Source organism: Epinephelus lanceolatus, chromosome 22, assembly GCF_041903045.1.
Source record: "Epinephelus lanceolatus isolate andai-2023 chromosome 22, ASM4190304v1, whole genome shotgun sequence".
Lineage (NCBI taxonomy): Eukaryota > Metazoa > Chordata > Actinopteri > Perciformes > Serranidae > Epinephelus > Epinephelus lanceolatus.
The window spans coordinates 7986956-8012521 of NC_135755.1; the positions used below are offsets into that span (position 1 = coordinate 7986956).

Genomic DNA, 25566 nt, shown 5'->3' on the forward strand with positions numbered 1-25566 from the left:
TCCAGCCCCCCCACAACCCCTGACAGCACAAACAGTTACGGAAAATGTATGAATGTGTTGGTAAGCACTTTTCTTTTTCCAAGATAATCAATCCACTGAGCAGGTGTAGCATTTCACAGTGCTGAGTACACCACATGATTATTACACAGTTGCGCCTTGGGATGGTCACAATGAAAAAACACTGGAAAATGTGCAGTTTTATAATGAAAAAGTGACATTTATTAGGATTTCACATTACTAGCATTACAGAAATGTTTTGTCACAGATACCTGGAACTCTCTGCAAACATGTTTATCTAAATGTGTATATAAGTGTTTTTGGATTTTAGATCTTTATATAGTTTTCAGAACCCCCCTTTTATTGTGTCTGCACAATCACTGTGCGATCTAGGAACGATCACAGTTCTTTAGGTCTTTTAAGACCTGTTAGAGCCATTTCTTGCAAGTCCTACTTTCCTATTATTTTTTTGAGACACTCTAATGCGCCACCTGACCTGGCATCTGGGAAACCTTTAATTAAAAGCAGGTGTGCTGAAGTGAGTGTGGACTGTGGAAGACGCCACAGGGTTACAGTCTTCAACTGCTGCCTGTCAGGATAATCTTAGTTTTTATTGTTTTATGAAGACTTTTAATACCCCATTGATTTGCACTTTGTATTTGTAAAGGCCTGTTTATTCCAGGATTATTTTTTGGGGGATTTTTGTTTTCATTTCTTAAACACAACAGTCAAGACAAGCAGTTCATAGCATCATCCTGCAAATTAATCAACTCTTTAAACACCCAATGCAAATACTTAAAGCAAATGAATCACACACTAATTAAAAGATTCAAGCCCATTTTTTGCTGTTCACACCAAAAAGTAATAATAAACAATAAGCACACACATATCAAAAACACATTTAGTCTTTTTTCAGTCTAGTCATGAATGAAGAAAACCAGTGTAATGAAGCTCAGCATTCACACCCATTACAGTAGCATGCTTCTTTGGAGCCACTCATGCAACCACATTGTAACTTCTATACACAGAACTGCACACTTGGAATAATAAGCCTGTCTTGCAGTGTAACATATTACATTATCCATACTATATTTATTCCAGTATTCTTTTTTCTCCTACAACCATTCGAACCACATTTCATAGTGGTTTAATCATGATTAGTTTGTAAGGTAGATGTATCATAACTATGTATGTGGTTTAACAGGAAACTGATGCCCATGATATACAGCATATTTACTTCATGAAGGAAAAATAACATGTTTAATAATCAGAAGGACAAAAACAAAATCACATCATATATTTTTCTCAGGAGTAGGATGGTGACAAAACCAGCATTTGTTTAAATAGATAATTGCGTGCTTCTATCGGAAGTGATTTCTTTTAAAGTGTATATTTCAGGTTGAAAATTTTTTTGACTGTTTTTTTTTTATGGATTTACATTTCTGAGCTTATGATTAGGCCAACTATACCCAAAAAATAATTTTAAAAATTCATCTTCAGGGATAAAAAGGGCAAAACTATGGTGAAAATTGTGGTTTTCTGAGGCTGCAACGTACAGTAAACTGTGCAGTAGTAGTTTGGCAGTATATCAGGACAGTTAGTTGGTAGACTGTAGTCAGTTGTCTTGTCAGTCAGTAATACTGCGTTTGTGGAGGCTGCACAAACTCTAATCTATCTGGACATAGAGTTCATACTTTTTCCACGAATAGGAAAAGTGCAACTTTTCATGCGTGGGTGCGTTTTGTCCAAGTGAGGAGACAGGACTTCACGGCTGCATCAGCAACGAAGAACGTGGTTATTTGTGGCGCACACTTTACACCAGAGGATTATATTCCCGGGGACGTGATGGAGTGTGAAATGGGATTTCAACACCAGAACCGGGTGAGACACATTGACTCAAAGTGACCTCCAACCTGAAATATACGCTTTATGCAAATCTAATCCTTAACCTCATCAGGTGTTGTTCTTACAACAAGCTAATGTTCCTGCTCTGTGCAGAAACAGCAGAGGTAACACCAGACTGCTGGGGAGATTGAACCAGATGTCAGCTACTGATGTTGCACACTTCCCACCTTGCCCCAACATATGAACAAAATCCCAAGACAGATTAGCAGAGGATCTCAACAGCAGCACTCCCAGTATGGCCAAGATGGTGTAGAAAGCTCTTCGCTTTAATTGGTCAACTCTTTCCCTGTCCCCACCCTGTTCCCCTGGCCCTGGACGAATCAGAACGCAGAGAACAGAAAGGCTGCAGAAGGACACGATGATCAAGGACAAAATCAAGAAGCAGAAAGCCACATGTAAGAAGTATTTTAAAGTTATACAAATTGTCACTCCAACACAAAACAGCCACACACACCCAATGCTGATATTTCTGATTCTGATCCCGCTCTCTCCTCTCAGGCTCAGGTAGGTGACGGGATGAACGACAGCCAGGTAGCGCTCCACACAGGTCAGGATGTGGAAGCACAACTCTCCATACCAGGTGAAGGACCAGAAATACTCCCCCCACAATAATATATCAGAACGATATAAAAAGACACCACAGAGGTTGAAGATGCTCCCTAAGAGATCAACCAGCTCCATGGTGACCATGTGGTAGGTGAAGCTGTCTGAGTGAATCATCATTGCTGCTGTGGAGGTGGAGCGCTGTTGCTGCCATCGTTGGAGACCCAGGTAGAGGACGAGGATGCAGAGAGGGAGGAGGAGGAGAATCCTTGTGATGTAGTGTGTGATGAAGAAAAAGGAGGCTGGTCTGGTAAAACGGCAATCAAGAAGGGAGTCATTGGAGGAGAAGGACGAGTTTACTGTCATATCTGGAAGAGAAAAATACAGTCAAGTGGAGGAAACATAAAATACATATTTTTCATGCCACCAATCCTGGAGGAGGGATTTCTCTCCTCTTCTTGCAAGTTTAAGTTTTCCAAATTCAGTTTTGAGTTGTTCGGTCTACTGAACTACTGGACGCGACTGCTCTACTCTACTGTTTCCTCTCAGCTCTACAGAGAATTTTAATGTCTGTCAACTCATTGCTCTGGTTTTACAGTTTCACTAATATGGTTCATTCTCATAACTCTCATCAACAATGTTCCTAGAAGTGGCAAAGAGCTCAGATGAACCCACCGTACACTACCTGTTCAGCACTAAACAACAGAGAGTGTTAGAGACCAGCTGGTGAACGCAGTGGAACATTTGGCAGCTAAAGATACATGTATTTTGTGTTTACCAGAGACAAAAAAAGAGTGAATGCTCAAGTTAAATGCTTCAAGTGGACAGAAAAGAAAACCTTAAAACAAATGCAAGGGAACTGTTTGCTAACATGTTCACTGTAATAACTTTATAAGGTGGTCATTCATTTTTACGCTGTTGTGTTTCCACTAAGTAGCTTAGAAGTTCAATTCAAGCTGCTTTTAGTGTAAAGCTTTGATCTATTAACCTTCAAAAAAACATTGTGGAATTAAAGGGTACTTTGGTGATAGAAACATTTTAAAAACAATTATCAAAATCTGTGAAGCAGAAACGGAGAAATCCTGATTTTTAGTTTCTGGTCAAAGTCAATATTTATAATTGCTGGATCCTGCATTTTCCATAATGCAAGTCTTTCTCGACATGAGCTGCCTGTGTCCACACTAATGTGGATTTAAAAAGTTGAAAACATTAAAAAGTAATGAATTACCTGTATTGGTTTCTGATCTTCCCCCTCTGTGGACTCCTCTGTCTGAGTGTCTGTTGCAGATTTACTGTACTGACTGTAAATCACAGCCCCACCTATTGTTTTTCTCTGTGTGGTTTCCATAGTTGGCCACAAGTCATTCATCAGCCGTCGTTGACAGCTCAGCTGCTGTCATGTTTGCATCAAAAAACAACAAGTCCACACGGCAACTGCTTGATTGACCTTCCTTGACTTAATACTAATAATCACACCTGCATGTATGACCTCAACCCTTTCTCTAACTCTACAGTAATCTGACCTTTGAAAACTTTGAACATGACGAAATGTCCACACTTTCCAAAAATGTCCTCACTCAGTCCAAACCTGAGGTCCTCACAAAGACAGAAGTAGATCACACACACACATCCACAGGGCAGACAGGTGTGCTGGGCTGCATGACACTGTTTGTTTGAATAAGCACAAGTTTTACTTACAGGACATTTGAATCCTGTTAATGATAAAGGAAGGTTTGTAAGTTCTACTGAAAATCTGTAAATCCACCTACTGACAATATCTACAACTGAGTGTGTATTCAAAAATATCCTCAAATTGAAAACTGATTAACTTATGCAAGCCACAGACAACCAGGTTTATTAAGGCTTTTTGTCAGGCCTAAATGTGATGCAGTCAAACACACACCTGCACATTCCTCTGGTCACACATCACACACATGAATGAACACTGCACTTTCATTCCTGCACAGAAACACATACAAATACCAAATGTCTGTATGTAGTTTACCCATTCTGTTAAAGGGCCTCAGTCTACTCAAAATGGTTGTTGAGTCAACTGCCACAGGTTGAGTCTGGTGTGAGACCTATGATGTCAAATTGTCAATTAAATTGGCGAGCCATTTCAAACCGATCTCTATCTGCAACGCTTTGGCTTGCTGTTAAGAGATCCCTGTTTTATACACTGAAGGAGTTTTACTACCTCTTTTGGACAGAGAACAAAGAGAGCACTTTTTTTTGGCTATGGTAGCATAAGATTCACTTCACAATTTTCAAGTACTCGAGTAAACAGTAAAAACAACCAGTTGGAATTTTCACTGCAAGACAAGAGAGGATTTTCTTTTGGAAGAACAAAAAGGTGACCACTTTCCCTCTTTTTGTTTTAATTCAGTGTCACTGGCTAACAAAAGCTGCACGCCAAAGCAACTCCTTTAAATCTCCATTCATGAACTGGTAACGTAACCCTGGGCTTAGCTCATGTCGGCATATGAACAGTACAAGCTAAGCAAAACTGTTAACTGATGTCAGTGTACATGTATTGCTTTGATGCTATTCAGTGAGTTATTGTTGTGATCTCTTTGTATTCAGCTTTGCCAAACGCCAGCTACCCAGTAACCTGAGCTGATGTTACGTTATACTTCACACGGACAGTCTTGCATGCAACTTAACATCCTTTTTACTAACCTGGCACGTTTATGCAACATAGATCACACACATATACTCATGTAATTTGGCTTTCAACAAAATTTTACTCAGACAGGGAACTCAATGAACTTGCCCCATAATTTCCATTGGTCTCTTGTCCCATACTGAGCATGTTTTTGGCCATCTTCATGTAGTACTCTGATCAGCCATTTTTACCTGCAGGCCGTGCTGACTCAAGTGGCCATTTTGTCTTTGTGTGTTCTCACTCAGCAACATCTTTTGCTTTTGCTTCACCATGTGCAAAGTGGTGCATAGAGGAGTGCTCTGTGCTCCTATTGGTCAAAGTCATGGATGTGACAGAATACATAGTGGAAGGCAAAAAATAATCAGACGCTCTGTCACAACATGATGAGGCATCAAAGACGCAGTGTTGGTATTCATCCCCTGTGACACAATATGTGACATGTGTCATATAATATTAGTTTCTTTTAAGTTTAGCACCCCCTGCTGACTCTTTTCATTCATTCAACTTTTGATGACTCAAATTTCACACACACACACACACACACACACATACACACACACACACCAAGGTTGTATATAGATTGTTAGTTAGAGTTTGTGTGTTTGGTTTTGCTTTGCTACTTTATGAATAAATGTAATTATTTGGAATTATACCTGCTGTGTTTTTAATGTTGCACAAGGGTGAATGAATAGTCAACCTCTGCCGAAATCCTTCAGGCTTTACTGTTAAATTTGGTTATTGTCATTAATTTAATTATTAATCAAAATTCTAGATTGATAGTTTAGTGAACTTTTGAGACTGATATCTTTAACTGGCTATATCATGGGAATGATACCCCACAAGGTGATTTAATGTTAATTAAGTCAGATTATTTAAAATAATTATTATTAATAATTATTAATTATTTCCGATAGCCAATTTACAACATTAATGGTGTCCCCTTGGTGAGGCCTAATATTGTTGTTTCTAACATAATTGGTGCCTCCGTGTGACACCCTGACAGCATTAAAATAATATCCATTTAACGCCAAAGGCAAATCTATGCAGGCTGTATTGTCTGCAAAGGAATTAATGTGTTGTTTTGGACTGGATGAACTTTATGTAGAGTTTAAAGAACCTTCTTTTTATTGTGTCCACACAGACAGAACAAGGAACAATCATAGTTCTTAAAGTCTTTTCAGACCAAATACAAGTAGTTCATGCAAATGAATCGTACGTCGATTGAAAAGAAAAGATCTCTGAGTCTATCCACATCAAAAGGTAACTACCATTACTGAAAAGAGACAGCATGAAAAGTATTGTCTTTCCAACAGAACTAGAGCTTCATTTGTGTCCAGCTATAAAATGTACCCCATTTTTGTAAAGTAATAATTCTAACAGTGGAACAGGCAGTGGTATCACTTCCAGATTTTTTAACAACATGCGTGATGTGGAAAACTGGTACTTCTGATCAATTCATTTAGATGAATAAAGTAACAAACTCGATGAACCTCAGTTGTCTTTACTTGAATATATGTTTATTACAACACAAATGTGACATCAGAGAAGATCATGGACACAGCATGTAATCATGGACACAGTCATACCAAAAACTTAAAATCCCCTTACATTTTACTCAGCTTTTAGTGGTACCAAATTTCTTGGATAATCACACCATGATGTGGGGTAGTCAGTGTGTGTAACCCTCTGTGAAGACCTTTTCTCCCCCATGCTTATCATAGCTGAAGAAACATCTGCATGGTGCCCATCTTACTTTATACCTCTAGACACCCAGTGTCCTCAACACAAAGTCTGCACAGTGTGACAATGCAAACAATCCTTTATGCCTATACGATTAATACCATAACATCAATCCAACAATGGTTTCTTTTATCAGTTCATTAGATGGAGTCTGACTGTTTTGCATAGTTGCGTTATTTTAATCATATCTTTTTGTTTCCTGTATTGTACAGTACTGTGAGTTAAATCTCTCCACAAGAATGAATATATGTATATTATTGCATACCATTCAGAAAATTATTATATGTGTAATTTGAAGTTTGTGTTTAATGGAATGACGGTCACAATATATGGAATAAAATATTGAATATAATGGATGAAACAAATCACAAGTAATGAAGATCAGAATACACAGAATGAAAGCTGGAATATATGGAATGTAATGGAATGAAAATCTAAATACTTTAAATACATGCAATAAAAGCTAAAGACATGGAATTAAATTTTAAATATAACTACATATAAACTGAAAGTTTGAATATATGGAATGAAAATTTGAATATATGGAATGAAACGAATCACAAGGAATGAAATTCAGAATATACTGAATTGCAAAAGGACTCCCGCACACTGTCTAATTTGCAATATAAAATTTATGTGTGACCTTTCGGTACTAGACCTTCATCAGGCAAACAAAGGTCTAGTACCGAAACGTCACAAATAAATTTTATATTGCAAGTTAGACAGTGTGCGGGAGTCCTTTTGCAATTTTTTGGTCTTCTCTCTTCAGCGCACCTGTCTTGTTTTAATAGATGTGCGAAGTGATTTCCTTTATTCTAGAATTTACTGAATGAAAGTTGGAATATATGGAATGAACCTGAATATATAAGCTGAAATTTGGAATATATCAATTAAAGTTAGAATATATGAAATGAAATTTAAACAAATGGAATGAAATGGAATAAAAGTCTAAATACTTTAAATGTCATGGAAATTAAAGACATGGAATGAAATTTGAACAAATGGAATGAAATGGCATAACAGTCTAAATACTTTAAATGTCACAGAAATTAATGACATGGAATGAAATTTGAAAATACAATTACACTGGAATGAACGTTTGAATATATGGAATGAACTTTGAATACATGGAATGAAATGTTGAATGTATGGAATGAAATTAATTAGACGGAATTAAATTCAGAATACACAGGATGAAAGTTGGAATATATGGAATGAACCTCAGTTTATAAAATGATAAAATAAAGTCAGGATATATGGAATGAAATTGGAACAAATAGAATGGCAGTCTAAATAATTTAAATACATGCCATGAAATTTAAAGACATAAAATGAAATTTGAAAATATAATTAAATATAGAATATAAGTTGGAATATATAAAAAGAACCTCAATATATGAAATGAGAGCTGGGATATATCATATAAAGTTAGAATATATGTAATGAAAGTCTAAATACTTCAAATACATGCCATGAAGGTTTAAGACATGGAATGAAATTTGAAAATATAATTATACATGGAATGGAAGTTTGAATATGTGGAATAAATATTTCAATATATGAAATGTACCTTGACTATACTGAATTAAACTTCAGTACATAAGAAGTTTGAAGATATGGAATGAAAGCATAAATATATGGAATGACATGGAATGAAATATGGAATGGATCTTGAGGATACTGAATAAAATCTGACACCATCAAGGCACGTTTGTGTCTTTGATGCATTTAAACCATACGGATGTTGCTGCAAGAAGTGTGAGAATTGGAGCAATTCAGCAGGAAATTCAGTCTCAGCAATCCTGAGCAATGTCAAGAAAATTAACAACCTGGTGAATCAATGTATCTGTGTGTGTGTGTGTGTGTGTGTGTGTGTGTGCCAATTTGCATGCAACCCCAGTGTGTTCCCAGGCCAGATGAGATATATAATCCCCCCAGCATGTTCTGGGTCTGCCCCGGGGCCTCCTACCAGTGGGACGTACCTGGAACACCTCTCATAGGAGGTGCCCAGGAGGCATCCTGATCACATGCCCAAACCACCTTAACTAACCTGTTGCAACGTGAAGGAGCAGCGGCTCTACTCCGAGCTCCCTCCGGATGTCTGAGCTCCTCACCCTATCTCTAAGGCTGAGCCCAGCCACCCCACAGAATAAACTCATTTCGGCCTCTTGTATCCGAGACCTCATTCTTTCAGTCACTACCCAGAGCTCATGACCATAGGTGAGGTTTGGGACTATGGTCATAACATAAACACACCACACATTTTTCTCAGGAGTAGGAAGAAAGCAAACCAGTGGATCTTTAACCTCCTGAGACCTGAATTTTGTTTTAGCATTTTTAATTTCTCCTAGCTATTTGGGGTCAGTAAGACATGAAGTATAAAAAACTAACAATTGTCAATGATGATTAAGTACAAATGTCCTCAAACCAGACGACAAGAAATTTTTTCCTTCCTAATGTGTCTTAGCATGTTACTGTTCCTAAATTGGTCAAATTTGTTGTCATGTCAAACTAGAAACATTATTCATCATAAATAAACCAGTTCCAACAGCAACATGTGAGCAGGTTTTGGACCTTGTCCACTTTTGTGTTGAGATCGGCTGCAGACTGACTTGGCAGAGATGACTGCCATCTTGTTTTTACATGGATTAGTGTATTGTGCTGTTACTACCACTAGATGGCACAAAAAGGTGTCCATGAACGAGGACAACAGGTGTGAGTTAAGTAGAATGAAGCACAAGGTCAAGTAAACCCAAAATGTGATGTCCTCATTTGAGGACACAGGGTCCCAAACTGACAACTGATTGCTTGTATCAACAATTATACAAATCTAATCATTCACCTCATCAGGTGTTGTTCTTACAACAAGCTAATGTTCCTGCTCGGTGTAGAAACAGCAGAGGTAACACCAGACTGCTGGGGAGATTAAGCCAGAGCTCAACTGCTGTTATCACACACTCAATTTCCATGAACATGTGAAAAACAGTCCAAATCAGATTTGATAAACACTTCAACAGCAGCACTCCCAGTATGGCCAAGATGGTGTAGAAAGCTCTCCGCTTTGATTGGTCAACTCTTTCCCTGTCCCCGCCCTGTTCCCCTGGCCCTGGACGCTTCAGAACGTACAGAACAGAGAAGCTGCAGAAGGACACGATGATCATAGAGAAAATCAAGAGGCAGAAATCCCCAATTAAGGAGCTGTTTTCATTAATTAGACATGTTGCTCCACAGCAAAGCAGCCAAACACACCCTGTGCTGATGTTTCTGATTCTGATCCCTCTCTCTCCTTTCAGGCTCAGGTAGGTGAAGGGATGAACGACAGCCAGGTAGCGATCCACACAGGTCAGGATGTGGAAGAACGTCTCTCCATACCAGGTGAAGGCCCAAGGAATAAAACCCACGTACAATATATAAGCATCATCCAAAATGATACCACAGCAGCAGAGAATGCTCCCTGTGACACCAATCAGCTCCATGGTGACCATGTGGTAGGTGAAGATGTCTGAGTGGCTTGTCTTTGCTGCTGTGGAGGTGGAGCGCTGTCGCCGCCATCGTTGGAGACCCAGGTAGAGTACGAAGATGCAGAGAGAGAGGACGAGGAGGATATGGATGAAGAAGTATGTGGCAAAGATTAGGGAGCTTGGTCTGGTGATGTAGCAGTAAATGTCCAAAGATAAAATGCTATGAAGGGAGTTGATGGAAGAAGAGTTTACTGCCATATCTGGAAGAGAAAAAGACAATCAAATGGAGACAGTAAATAAATGACATCTTTTGCCTGTTTCCTGTGATGCTCTCAAAGTTTTTAAAAATATGTTTTGATTTGTTCATTCGAGGCCGGGACCACATGAAACCACCACATGGACCATTTGTCTGAAGAAGAGAGGAGTAAAGAGGAAGCTGAAGAGAGGAGGAATCAGGAAAGGCTCTTTGTTCTAAAGTCGCTCATTGACACGTTAAAGAAATCTTATATTATGTGAAAAAGAAATGTGGCATTGTTCCCAAAACATGTCATGTCATTTTGCACAAAAGAAGTGTAGTGTTGTTGGCAAAAGACACATGGTGTTGTTTGCACAACAAATGTGGCATTGTGCACAAAAAATTGTGACGCTGTTCACAAAAGAAACATGGCATTGAGCGCAAAAGAAATGTAGTGTTGTTTGCAAAAGAAATGCGTTTTGGGGGGGGGGGGTTCAGGAAAAGCAAAGGAAGGGAGGGAGGGCCTTAGGTCCATCCCTGAAAGGAGTGTAAACATGGTGTATTGTGTGAACAGCAGTATGGGTTCAGAGCCAACAGGACAACTTCTTATGCAGTATTGGAATTTGTAGAGGAAATTACAAAGGCAGTGGAAAAGAAAGAATATGCAGTTGGGGTATTTTTAGATCTAAAAAAAAGCATTTGACACTGTAGATCACAGCCTGTTATTGAAGAAATTACAAAAATAGGCAGAGAAGAATAAGAATTTACACTTTCCCATGTATCCACTGCCAAATAATGAGATTTCTTTTAAATAACCTGATTTACATAAAATATTAAAGGTTTTAAATGCAGGTCAAAGCATCACTCATTTGTTTTGAAGTGAATTTATTTCAGTGGATTACCCTGTGGTATCATGTACAATTGGCGCTGGTCAGCTGTGTCAGATTCAAATATATGGAATATATGGAATGAAACTTGAATATATATATGTTATGAAAGTTTGAATATATGGATTGAAATTTAAAAATAAATGGAATAAAAACTTGAATATATGTAATCACAATTGGAATAAATGGAATGGAAGTTTGAATATATGGAATGACAGTTTAGTATATGATCGGCAGTTAGAATATATAAACTTCAAATATGTGAAAATAAATTATTCATACAAAAGAATTACCAAAGTGAATCAAAATTATATTTAACCTGAAAAAACTTTTCATACACTTATTTTTATTTTGAAAACATTGTTGTATTTTTCAAAATTCAAGATCAACACATGAATTTTCAGTTTCAAATTTTATTTTTTCAAGTACAAAACTTTTGACCCTAATGTAGCTCAATATAAAAAACAGCAATGGGTCGCTAATTCACAAGTCTTGTTGTTATTTGTTGGTCTTGAACAGTGTTTGGAAGCTTGACAAGCATTATACCGAGGTGTCAGGCCATCCACCTTATCCCTCCACCGCCTGATGAAAATGATAGCCCATGTACCATGTCCCTTTCAAAGCATTTATATGTATATGTAATGTTACATATGTATTTAACTTAAAAATTTAACTCATTCCTGGTTTGCAGAAATTTACAAAAAAAAAATCTGGTGACTGGGCTGCCACACGTACATGGGTAGTTTGAAAATATTTTTTTTTTCCTCTGTGGAAAATACATGAAAAGACAAAAACACAGTTGAATAGATCAAAATGTCAGCACTCACAAATATCATATATATCAGTCTTTTAATGACGCACAGCAGTGTCAAAAACGAACGCGTTTCAGCACATGGCTTTCAAGTGCATAAACAATGAGCACATACATATAAACAAATGCTTCTTTGGCGCCACTCACAGGAAATGCAACCACATTGTAACTTCCATACACAGAACTGCACACATGGAAATATAAGCCTGTCTTGCAGTGTAACATATGACATAATCCATGCTATATTCATTCCAGTATTCTTGTTTCTCCTACAACAATTCAAACCACATTTCATAGTGGTTTAATCATGATTATTGAGCAAAGTAGATGTATCATAACTATGTATGTGGTTTAACAGGAAACTGATGCCCATGATATACAGCATCTTTACTTCATGAAGGAAAAATAACATGTTTAATAATCATAAGGACAAAAACAAAATCACATCATATATTTTTCTCAGGAGTAGGATGGTGAGCAAACTAGCAGATCTTTAAATAGACAGCTGTTTGCTTCTGTCAGAAGTGATTTCATTTAATGCAAATCTAATCCTTAACCTCATTAGGAGTTGTTCTTACAACACGCTAATGTTCCTGCTCTGTGTAGAAACAGCAGAGGTAACACCAGACTGCTGGGGAGATTGAACCAGTCTGTAGCTGCTGTTGTTGCACACTCACTACTTTGCCTCAACATATGAAGAGAAGCCCAAGCCAGATTAGCAGAGGACCTCAGGAGCAGCACTCCCAGTATGGCCAAAATGGTGTAGAAAGCTCTCCGCTTTGATTGGTCAACTCTTTCCCTGTCCCCACCCTATTCCCCTGGCCCTGGATGATTCAGAACGCAGAGAACAGGAAGGATGCAGAAGGACACGATGATCAAGGACAAAATCAGGAAGCAGAAAGCCACAACTAAGAAGCATTTTAAAGTTATGCAAATTGTCACTCCAACACAAAACAGCCACACACACCCAGTGCTGATATTTCTGATTCTGATCCCTCTCTCTCCTCTCAGGCTCAGGTACAATACAAATTTTTCATGACATCAATCCTGGAGGAGGGATTCCTCCCCTTTTCTTGCAAGTTTAAGTTTTCCGAATTCAATTTTTGGTTGTTCGGTCTACTGAACTACTGGACACTACTGTTTCCCATCAGCTCTAGAGAGAATTTTATCATCTGTCAGCTCATTTCTCTGGTTTTACAGTTTCACTGACTTGGTTCATTCTCCTAACTCTCATCCACCATTTTCCTAGAAGTGGCAAAGAGCTCAGATGAACCCACCGTACACTACCTGTTCAGCACTAAACAACAGAGAGTGTTAGAGACCAGCTGGTGAACGCAGTGGAACATTTGGCAGCTAAAGATCCATGTATTTTGTGTTTACCAGAGACAAAAAAAGAGAGTGAATACTCAAGTTAAATGCTTCAAGTGGACAGAAAAGAAAAACTTAAAACAAATGCAAGGGAACTGTTTGCTAACATGTTCACTATATTAACTTTATAAGGTGGTCATTTGTGTTTACGCTGTTGTGTTTCCACTAAGTAGCTTCGAAATTCAGTTGAAACTGCTTTAAGTGTAAAGCTTTGATCTATTAACCTTCAAAAAAACATTGTGGAATTAAAGGGTACTTTGGTGATAGAAACATTTTAAAAACAATTATCAAAATCTGTGAAGCAGAACCCGAGAAATCCTGATTTTTGTTTCTGGTCAAAGTCAATGTTTAAAATTGCTGGATCCTGCATTTTCCATAAAGCAAGTCTTTCTCGACATGAGCTGCCTGTGTCCACACTAATGTGGACTTAAAAAGTTGATAACATTAAAAAGTGATGAGAACACCAACCTTACCTGTATTTGTTTCTGATCTTCCCCCTCTGTGGACTCCTCTGTCTGAGTGTCTGTTGCAGATTTACTGTACTGACTGTAAATCACAGCCCCACCTATTGTTTTTCTCTGTATGGTTTCCATAGTTGGCCACAAGTCATTCATCAGCAGCTGCTGTCATGTTTACATCGAGAAAGTCAATCTTCATTAGTGGCCCTCTTCCCACACTCGGCCTCGGCGTACAGCGGTTCTCTAGACTCCTCTCCCTCCATTCCTGGCTCCTGTCTGCTTGCAGTACCCTTGGTTTTCACTTTGTTGACAATTTCAACTTATTCTGGAATCGCCCCTCTTTCTATAGACATGACGGTCTGCACCCGAGTAAATTAGGTAGCCGCATGCTCGCAGCAAACATACAGTACACTGTAGGCCTACACGCTATGGCTCACGCACACGCTTGACTGTTTACATGCCACACCCCCTCCACAGTGCTCGCTCCTCCTTCTTCTTCCACAAAACCCTCTGCGAGTTCTGCGAATACTGCCTCCCGTATCGACCTCTGGCGGCGTGGAGGACTAACTGCGCCTGACGAGCACCACTGTGCAGTACGGTATAGCTGCAAAATTCACACCTCTGGCTCCCCCCCATGGCCTGACGGGCTTATTGCACCTCAACTGCCCATTCCTATTCCTGTCCATATTAATAACTCTACTGCTCGTCTTCCTCGCCACACTGACAGACCTAGAGGGGTTACAAAGGACAATCTATTAATTATTTCTGGCAACTCCACCACTCACTCTTCTACTCTCAACACGTTTTCTCCTGACCACATGCACATTCGTTTTGGTTTCATCAATACTAGATCAATCAATAACAAGGCTCTTCTTATTAATGACATGATTGTTGACCATGGCATGGACATAATGGGATTATGTGAAACCTGGCTGAAACCAAATGAATTTCTTCCCCTTGGTGAAGCCTCTCCCCCCAATTATTCCAATTTACATATTGCCAGATCATCGAAATCTGGTGGGGGTGTTGGCCTAATTTTCAACTCAAATTTAGGTCTCTCACATGATCATAGACATAAATTGTCATCCTGTGAAATTCTCACCTCTGCTACAGCTGGCCTTGGTTCATTCTACTCAGTCATGTTATATCGTCCACCGGGACCTTATTCTACATTTCTGGTTGAGTTTTCTGATTTTCTTTCTGACCTCGTAACCCACGCAGATAACATCATAATTTTTGGCGACTTTAACATACGCGTTAACTGTAAAACCGATCCACTCACCAAAGCCTTTACTTCCCTAACTGACACTTTTGGTTTTGCTCAGCTGGTCCATGAACAAACGCACTCCAATGGTAACACACTAGACCTTGTACTCACCCATGGTATTAACATCTCTGACCTGTCAGTTTTGTCATATCCTCCCACACTTTCTGATCATTGCCTTATTAAATTTAGAGCCGACCTGCCCCACCGGCGGTCAAACCATACTGATACTTTTAGCAGCCGCCGTATTGATGACTCCACCATTTCCAAACTTGCTGGCCTGCTCCCGCACTCTCTTGCTACTCTGCCAGAGCAATCTGTATCTCTTGATGACCTCACAAATGATTTCAGTTCAATCTTAAGTGCCACACTTGATTCCATTGCACCCCTGCGCACAAAAACACATCGCTCCAAAAAACACTCGTCCTGGTTCACTGACACCACGCGTACACAAAAACGCGTATGCAGAAAGCTAGAACGTAAATGGCGCTCATCTAAGCTTGAGGTTTTCCGACTAGCTTGGAGTGACAGCCTTCAGGATTACAAACGTATGCTCTCTGCTGCTAGAGCCTCTTATCTGTCAACTCTTATTAACACAAATAAAAATAACCCAAAATTCCTGTTCAACACTGTTGCAAACCTTACTCGCCAACCCTCTTCTGATACTAACTCTCCATTTACAGCTGATGATTTTCTTGATTTCTTTAATGGCAAAATCTCCTGTATTAGAGATGAAATTAGCAGCCATCTACTTAATAAGTGTGTAAACCCATCCCCTAGCCCGGCTTTAAGAATCTTAGATGAGACTATGACACTCTCGCACTTTCAGACCATCTCTCTAGATGCGTTTTCTAAATTACTGCTCTCATCTAAACCTACAACCTGTTTATTTGACCCTCTCCCGGCAAAACTAATTAAAGAACTCCTTCCGATTCTAGGCACCCCGCTACTCAACATTATTATCAGGTCCCTCTCATCTGGCATTGTCCCCACTTCTTTCAAATCAGCTGTAATCAAACCACTACTCAAGAAACCTACTCTTGATCCTGACGTTCTCAACAACTTCAGACCAATCTCAAATCTCCCTTTCATCTCAAAGGTCCTTGAAAAAATAGTCTTCAGTCAACTTACTGACCACCTTTCACGCAACAGCCTCCTCGATCCTTTTCAATCTGGTTTCAAATCACTACATAGCACTGAGACTGCCCTCACCAAAATAACCAATGACCTTCTCCTTGCATCTGACTCCAATTCTTCTTCACTTCTCATTCTCCTGGATTTAAGTGCAGCTTTTGATACGGTCGATCATAACATTCTGCTAGATCTTCTGTCCAATCACGTAGGCATCCATGGTACTGCACTTTCCTGGTTACAATCATATCTGAGTGACAGAAAGCACTGTGTCTCATATAAAAACACTACATCCATATCCTCCTTAGTGCAGTTTGGCGTACCACAGGGATCTGTCTTGGGTCCCTTACTCTTTTGTACATACTTACTGCCCCTTGGTGACATATTTCGTAGATTTGGCATTAACTACCATTGTTATGCTGATGACACGCAAATTTACATTCCACTTACACCCGACAATCAATCCCAACTTACAAATCTTGAATCCTGCTTAGCTGCTGTTACTCACTGGATGTCACAAATTTTTTTACGACTGAATGCCAACAAAACTGAACTACTAATCATAGGCCCGAGCACCCAACTACCACTCCTCACTGACCTTAGTCTAAACATCGACAACTGTGTTGTCACCCCAAAATCAACAGTTAAAAACCTTTGTGTGACTTTTGATTCATCTCTGTCTTTCGATGCTCACATCAAGGAAATCACTCAGATAGCATTTTTCCATCTACGCAACATCTCAAAGATCCATCCCCTCCTAAATACCTCAGATGCAGAAATCCTAGTTCACGCCTTTGTTTCATCTAGACTAGATTACTGCAATATCCTCCTCTCTGGCCTACTGCAGCGCAGCACAAACAAATTACAACTTGTTCAAAATGCAGCAGCCAGGATACTAACCAAAACCAGGAAATATGATCACATAACCCCAGCTTTAATCACTCTCCACTGGCTCCCGATCCAGTCCAGATCAGACTTCAAGCTGCTTTTACTCACCTACAAATCTCTACATGGCCTAGCACCCTCATACTTATCTGAACTAATCACTCCATACGTTCCAACACGTGCTCTCCGCTCACAAAATGGTAACCACCTCACAGTCCCCAAAGTTCACAAAAAATCAGTAGGTGGTAGAGCATTTTCCCACCGTGCCCCACTTCTCTGGAACCGGCTCCCCCAACCAGTAAGGGATGCTGAATCCGTTGATATCTTTAAATCAAGACTAAAAACCTATTTATTTTCCCAAGCATATGGCACAACTTGATAGCACTTTTTTATTGTATTTTGTAATTGTTTTTGTAAATAATTGTGCTTATTTGTAAATTGTATTTATTTTTATTTGTAAATTGTATTTTCTAATGTATTTTGTCTACGTGAACTGTAAAGTGTTTCGAGACCATGTTTATGGTGATTTTACACTTTAAATAAAGCTGAATTGAAAAACAACAAGTCCACAGGGCAAATGCTTGATTGACCCTCCTTGACTTAATACTAATAATCACACCTGCATGTATGACCTCAACCTTTTCTCTAACTCTTCAGTAATCTGACCTTTAAAAACTTAGAACATGACAAAATGTCCACATGTTCCAGAAATGTCCTCACTCAGTCCAAACCTGAGGTCCTCAGGTGCCACAGCTTTAAAAGCACATAGTGTCGTCATAAAACATATAGATTCAAGATTCAAAGTGTTTATTGTCATATGCACAGTAAGGACACGCATTTCTCTGCAGAATGAAATTTGTTCTTTTCTGTCACCAAATAATTCTAAATATAAATCTGAAGTATAAAATAGATCAATATATACAACGGTGTGCACTGTTTTAACATCTTCTTGCTTAGTGTAATATTAATTTGCCTGACGCGGCTGGATCTGTGAGCGTTTGGTCGCTAAGAAGACTGTTAAAAGTGGGTCAGCACGATCTTACAACTTCTTAGTAAAAGATCTTCTTAAGCTAAGAGTGATCTGGGAAATGCGCTTTTCTTTCACAAGAGGCTTAAGAGCGTTCTTAAGAAGCTCTTAGCGCTAAGAGCGATCTGGGAAACACGGCTAATATCTACAACTGAGTGTGTATTCAAAAAATATCCTTGTGCAAGACACAGAGCACCAGATTTATCAAGGCTTTTTGTCACATGCAAATGTGATGAATTCAAACGCACAACACTTTTTCTTTTTCTATTTTTCATATCTGCACATTCCTCTGGTCATACATCACACACATGAATGAACACTGCACTTTCATTCCTGCACAGAAACACATACAAATACCAAATGTCTATATGTAGTTTCCCCATTCTGTTAAAGGGCCTCAGGCTACTCAAAATGGTTGTTGAGCCCTCATTCTCTTTTGTTCTACAAACACAGGAGAGCTGTTGAACTCAGCGTCCCAGGGTCCTCCATGTTTCACACCTATGTGTGAAATCCTGGCCACTGACCTGGTTCTTCAACTGCCACAGGTTGAGTTTGGTGTGAGACCTATGATGTCAAATTGTCAATTAAATTGGTCAGCAACTACAAACCGGTCTCTCTCTACAATGCTTTGGCTTGCTGTTAAGAGATCCCTGTTTTATACACTGAAGGAGCCTTATTACCTCTTTTAGACAGGGAACAAAAAGACCAGATTTTTCTGATCTCACCATTTGGCTATGGTAGTGTAAGATTCACTTCACAATGTTCAAGTACTCCATTAAACATTAAAAACAACCAGTTGTATTTTTCATTGCAAGACAACAGAGGATTTTATTTTGGAAGAACAAAAAGGTGACCACTTTCCCTCCTCTTGTTTTTTTTCAGTGTCAGCAACCCCCTGCTTTTGCCCTGTACCAATTTTCCCAAGGGGTAAGCTGAACTTGAAATTCATACATGCACATGTGCACAGCCATGTTTCATATTATGTCAGCGACGTCAGCACCGAATGCTTACTCTGCAGGGATAAAGAGTGACCAGTTCCTCAGAATACAGCACAACAAAGACTGCAACATCCTTTTCACTAACCCAGCACATTTACACAACATAGATCACACACATATACTAATATAATTTGGCTTTCAACACACTTATACACAGACAGGGAACTCAGTGAACTTCACAAGTTTCCATTGGTCTCTTGTCCCATACTGAGCATGTTTTTGGTCATGTTCTTGTCGTACTCTGATCAGCCATTTTTACCTGCAGGCCCTGTTGACTCAAGTGGCCATTTTGTCTTTGTGTGATCTCACTCAGCAACATCTTTTGCTTTTGCTTCACCATGTGTAAAGTGGTGCATAGAGGAGTGCTCTGTGCTCCTATTGGTCAAAGTCATGGATGTGACAGAATACAAAAAAATAACCAGACATGCTCTGCCACAACATGATGAGGCATCAGAGATGCAGTGTTGGTATTCACCCCCTGTGACACAATAACATCTGTCATGTAATATTTGTTTGTTTCAAGTTTAGCACCCCCTGCTGACTCTTTTTCATTAATTCAACTTTTATTCAATCTCGAGCAATCATTGAGGGACAGCCCTCATTTATAATGATGTCGAGAGATGTTGATTTCTGGTTTCACTTTAGAGTAAAGGCACATAAGAAACTGCCTCTTCCTTGTTTTAACACAAACATGTGACCTGGGTCGTGGTTCATTTCGGCCATCTTTGTTTTGATTGCATGCAGGAGAGGTTCTCTTGAGCATGGCCTTTGGAATCAACCTCCATCTGTTTGTGCTTTGTGTATATAAATATATTTTGCTGTCATTTCAGTTTCACAAAAACAGTCTGTAATGACAGACACATGACATCTCAAGACATGAAAGACATCAGACATGCATACAGAAGGACAGAATAACATCCACTGTCTTGCTAAGCCTACTCCCTATGCTTACCAGGATTGGGCTATGATTGGGATGATATTATGCACTCTGACCCCAGCATTACAATATCCTCATTCACCATGGTCAGTTGTTAGCATTGTCATCTCACAGCAATAGGGTTACTGGTTCAAACTGAGGGTGGAGGAGCCCCTCCATGTGGAGTTTGCATGTTCTCCCCGTGTCAGCGTGGGTTTTCTCCGGGCACTCCGGTTTCCTCCCACAGTCCAAAGACATGCAGGTTAATTGGTGACTCTAAATTGGCTATAGGTGTGAATGTGAGCCTGAATGGTTGTCTGTTTCTATGTGTTAGCCCTACAATAGTTGGCAACTTGTCCAGGTTGTGCCCCACCTCTCACCCAATGTAAGCTGGGATAGGCTCCAGCCCCCCCACAACCCCTGACAGCACAAACAGTTACGGAAAATGTATGAATGTGTTGGTAAGCACTTTTCTTTTCCAAGATAATCAATCCACTGAGCAGGTGTAGCATTTCACAGTGCTGAGTACACCACATGATTATTACACAGTTGCGCCTTGGGATGGTCACAATGAAAAAACACTGGAAAATGTGCAGTTTTATAATGAAAAAGTGACATTTATTAGGATTTCACATTACTAGCATTACAGAAATGTTTTGTCACAGATACCTGGAACTCTCTGCAAACATGTTTATCTAAATGTGTATATAAGTGTTTTTGGATTTTAGATCTTTATATAGTTTTCAGAACCCCCCTTTTATTGTGTCTGCACAATCACTGTGCGATCTAGGAACGATCACAGTTCTTTAGGTCTTTTAAGACCTGTTAGAGCCATTTCTTGCAAGTCCTACTTTCCTATTATTTTTTTGAGACACTCTAATGCGCCACCTGACCTGGCATCTGGGAAACCTTTAATTAAAAGCAGGTGTGCTGAAGTGAGTGTGGACTGTGGAAGACGCCACAGGGTTACAGTCTTCAACTGCTGCCTGTCAGGATAATCTTAGTTTTTATTGTTTTATGAAGACTTTTAATACCCCATTGATTTGCACTTTGTATTTGTAAAGGCCTGTTTATTCCAGGATTATTTTTTGGGGGATTTTTGTTTTCATTTCTTAAACACAACAGTCAAGACAAGCAGTTCATAGCATCATCCTGCAAATTAATCAACTCTTTAAACACCCAATGCAAATACTTAAAGCAAATGAATCACACACTAATTAAAAGATTCAAGCCCATTTTTTGCTGTTCACACCAAAAAGTAATAATAAACAATAAGCACACACATATCAAAAACACATTTAGTCTTTTTTCAGTCTAGTCATGAATGAAGAAAACCAGTGTAATGAAGCTCAGCATTCACACCCATTACAGTAGCATGCTTCTTTGGAGCCACTCATGCAACCACATTGTAACTTCTATACACAGAACTGCACACTTGGAATAATAAGCCTGTCTTGCAGTGTAACATATTACATTATCCATACTATATTTATTCCAGTATTCTTTTTTCTCCTACAACCATTCGAACCACATTTCATAGTGGTTTAATCATGATTAGTTTGTAAGGTAGATGTATCATAACTATGTATGTGGTTTAACAGGAAACTGATGCCCATGATATACAGCATATTTACTTCATGAAGGAAAAATAACATGTTTAATAATCAGAAGGACAAAAACAAAATCACATCATATATTTTTCTCAGGAGTAGGATGGTGACAAAACCAGCATTTGTTTAAATAGATAATTGCGTGCTTCTATCGGAAGTGATTTCTTTTAAAGTGTATATTTCAGGTTGAAAATTTTTTTGACTGTTTTTTTTTTATGGATTTACATTTCTGAGCTTATGATTAGGCCAACTATACCCAAAAAATAATTTTAAAAATTCATCTTCAGGGATAAAAAGGGCAAAACTATGGTGAAAATTGTGGTTTTCTGAGGCTGCAACGTACAGTAAACTGTGCAGTAGTAGTTTGGCAGTATATCAGGACAGTTAGTTGGTAGACTGTAGTCAGTTGTCTTGTCAGTCAGTAATACTGCGTTTGTGGAGGCTGCACAAACTCTAATCTATCTGGACATAGAGTTCATACTTTTTCCACGAATAGGAAAAGTGCAACTTTTCATGCGTGGGTGCGTTTTGTCCAAGTGAGGAGACAGGACTTCACGGCTGCATCAGCAACGAAGAACGTGGTTATTTGTGGCGCACACTTTACACCAGAGGATTATATTCCTGGGGACGTGATGGAGTGTGAAATGGGATTTCAACACCAGAACCGGGTGAGACACATTGACTCAAAGTGACCTCCAACCTGAAATATACACTTTATGCAAATCTAATCCTTAACCTCATCAGGTGTTGTTCTTACAACAAGCTAATGTTCCTGCTCTGTGTAGAAACAGCAGAGGTAACACCAGACTGCTGGGGAGATTGAACCAGATGTCAGCTACTGATGTTGCACACTTCCCACCTTGCCCCAACATATGAACAAAATCCCAAGCCAGATTAGCAGAGCACCTCAGGAGCAGCACTCCCAGTATGGCCATGATGGTGTAGAAAGCTCTCCGCTTTGATTGGTCAACTCTTTCCCTGTCCCCGCCCTGCTCCCCTGGCCCTGGACGAATCAGAATGCAGAGAACAGAAAGGCTGCAGAAGGACACGATGATCAAGGACAAAATCAAGAAGCAGAAAGCCACATGTAAGAAGTATTTTAAAGTTATACAAATTGTCTCTCCAACACAAAACAGCCACACACACCCAATGCTGATATTTCTGATTCTGATCCCTCTCTCTCCTCTCAGGCTCAGGTAGGTGACGGGATGAATGACAGCCAGGTAGCGCTCCACACAGGTCAGGATGTGGAAGCACAACTCTCCATGCCAGGTGAAGATCCAGAAATACTCCCCCCACAATAATATATCAGAACGATATAAAAAGACACCACAGAGGTTGAAGATGCTCCCTAAGAGATCAACCAGCTCCATGGTGACCATGTGGTAGGTGAAGCTGTCTGAGTGAGTCATCATTGCTGCTGTGGAGGTGGAGCGCTGTTGCTGCCATCGTTGGAGACCCAGGTAGAGGACGAGGATACAGAGAGGGAGGAGGAGGAGAATCCTTGTGATGTAGTGTGTGATGAAGAAAAAGAAGGCTGGTCTGGTAAAATGGCAATCAGGAAGGGAGTCATTGGAGGAGAAGGACGAGTTTACTGTCATATCTGGAAGAGAAAAATACAGTCAAGTGGAGGAAACATAAAATACATATTTTTCATGCCATCAATCCTGGAGGAGGGATTTCTCTCCTCTTCTTGCAAGTTTAAGTTTTCCGAATTCAGTTTTGAGTTGTTCGGTCTACTGAACTACTGGACGCGACTGCTCTACTCTACTGTTTCCTCTCAGCTCTACAGAGAATTTTAATGTCTGTCAACTCATTGCTCTGGTTTTACAGTTTCACTAATATGGTTCATTCTCATAACTCTCATCAACAATGTTCCTAGAAGTGGCAAAGAGCTCAGATGAACCCACCGTACACTACCTGTTCAGCACTAAACAACAGAGAGTGTTAGAGACCAGCTGGTGAACGCAGTGGAACATTTGGCAGCTAAAGATCCATGTATTTTGTGTTTACCAGAGCCAAAAAAAGAGTGAATGCTCAAGTTAAATGCTTCAAGTGGACAGAAAAGAAAACCTTAAAACAAATGCAAAGGAACTGTTTGCTAACATGTTCACTATAATAACTTTATAAGGTGGTCATTCATTTTTACGCTGTTGGGTTTCCACTAAGTAGCTTAGAAGTTCAATTCAAGCTGCTTTTAGTGTAAAGCTTTGATCTATTAACCTTCAAAAAAACATTGTGGAATTAAAGGGTACTTTGGTGATAGAAACATTTTAAAAACAATTATCAAAATCTGTGAAGCAGAAACGGAGAAATCCTGATTTTTAGTTTCTGGTCAAAGTCAATATTTATAATTGCTGGATCCTGCATTTTCCATAATGCAAGTCTTTCTCGACATGAGCTGCCTGTGTCCACACTAATGTGGATTTAAAAAGTTGAAAACATTAAAAAGTAATGAATTACCTGTATTTGTTTCTGATCTTCCCCCTCTGTGGACTCCTCTGTCTGAGTGTCTGTTGCAGATTTACTGTACTGACTGTAAATCACAGCCCCACCTATTGTTTTTCTCTGTGTGGTTTCCATAGTTGGCCACAAGTCATTCATCAGCCGTCGTTGACAGCTCAGCTGCTGTCATGTTTGCATCAAAAAACAACAAGTCCACACGGCAACTGCTTGATTGACCTTCCTTGACTTAATACTAATAATCACACCTGCATGTATGACCTCAACCCTTTCTCTAACTCTACAGTAATCTGACCTTTGAAAACTTCGAACATGACGAAATGTTCGAAATGTCTATATGTAGTTTCCCCATTCTGTTAAAGGGCCTCAGTCAACTCAAAATGGTTGTTGAGCCCTCATTCTCTTTTGTTCTACAAACACAGGAGAGCTGTTGAACTCAGCGTCCCAGGGTCCTCCATGTTTCACACCTATGTGTGAAATCCCGACCATGGACCTGGTTCTTCAACTGCCACCGCTTGAGTCTGGTGTGAGACCTATGATGTCAAATTGTCAATTGACAATTGGTGGGCAACTTCAAACCGGTCTCTCTCTACAACGCTTTGGCTTGCTGTTAAGAGATCCCTGTTTTATACACTGAAGGAGTTTTACTACCTTTTATCGGACAGAGAACAAAAAGACCACTTTTTTCTGATCTCACCATTTGGCTATGGTTGCGTAAACTTCACTTAACAAACAACTGGTTGCAATTTTTCACAGCAAAAACAACAAAGGATTTTATTTTGGAAGAACAAAAAGGTGACCACTTTCCCTGCTTTTGTGTTTCTTCAACGACCAGTTCCTCATAGTACAGCACAACAAAGCTTGCACTAGAACCACAACTCTTTAAAACCTGGCTCATTCACTACAGATGACCACTGGCCAACATAAGCAGTACGCCGAAGCAACTTTGTTGCCCCTCCATTCATGGACAGGTAGCATAACCACTGGGCTTAGCTAATGTCAGCACAGTAATGGTACAGGCTAAGCAAAACTGTTTAACTGATGTCGATGTAGTACATGTATTGCTTGGATGCTATTCAGTGAGTAATTGTTGTGATTTCTTTGTAGTCAGCTTTGCCAAATGCCAGCTACCCAGTAACCTAAGCTGATGTTAGTTAGCTAATGCTTTGTACAGACAGTCTTGCATGAACTTAACATCCTTT

General features: G+C 39.5%; 3 protein-coding genes across 3 annotated transcripts; all 3 read right to left on the reverse strand.

Annotated features, from left to right (window-relative positions):
* Positions 1 to 254: 254 nt before the first annotated feature.
* LOC144459933 (uncharacterized) lies at positions 255 to 2811 on the reverse strand. The gene has a single exon (XM_078164766.1). It carries the CDS (start codon positions 2809 to 2811, stop codon positions 1951 to 1953), a length of 861 nt encoding a protein of 286 aa, XP_078020892.1. The 3' UTR covers positions 255 to 1950.
* Positions 2812 to 6605: 3794 nt separating this feature from the next.
* On the reverse strand, positions 6606 to 14547 carry LOC144459766 (uncharacterized). Its single transcript, XM_078164376.1, has 2 exons — positions 14086 to 14547; positions 6606 to 10571 (listed from the first exon to the last, which is right to left on the reverse strand). The coding sequence occupies exon 2, from the start codon at positions 10567 to 10569 to the stop codon at positions 9697 to 9699; it is 873 nt and encodes a 290-aa protein (XP_078020502.1). The 5' UTR covers positions 10570 to 10571; positions 14086 to 14547; the 3' UTR covers positions 6606 to 9696.
* Positions 14548 to 20945: 6398 nt separating this feature from the next.
* Positions 20946 to 24491, reverse strand: LOC144459795 (uncharacterized). Its single transcript, XM_078164458.1, has 2 exons — positions 24365 to 24491; positions 20946 to 23504 (listed from the first exon to the last, which is right to left on the reverse strand). Exon 2 carries the CDS (start codon positions 23500 to 23502, stop codon positions 22642 to 22644), a length of 861 nt encoding a protein of 286 aa, XP_078020584.1. The 5' UTR covers positions 23503 to 23504; positions 24365 to 24491; the 3' UTR covers positions 20946 to 22641.
* Between the last annotated feature and the right edge of the window lie 1075 nt (positions 24492 to 25566).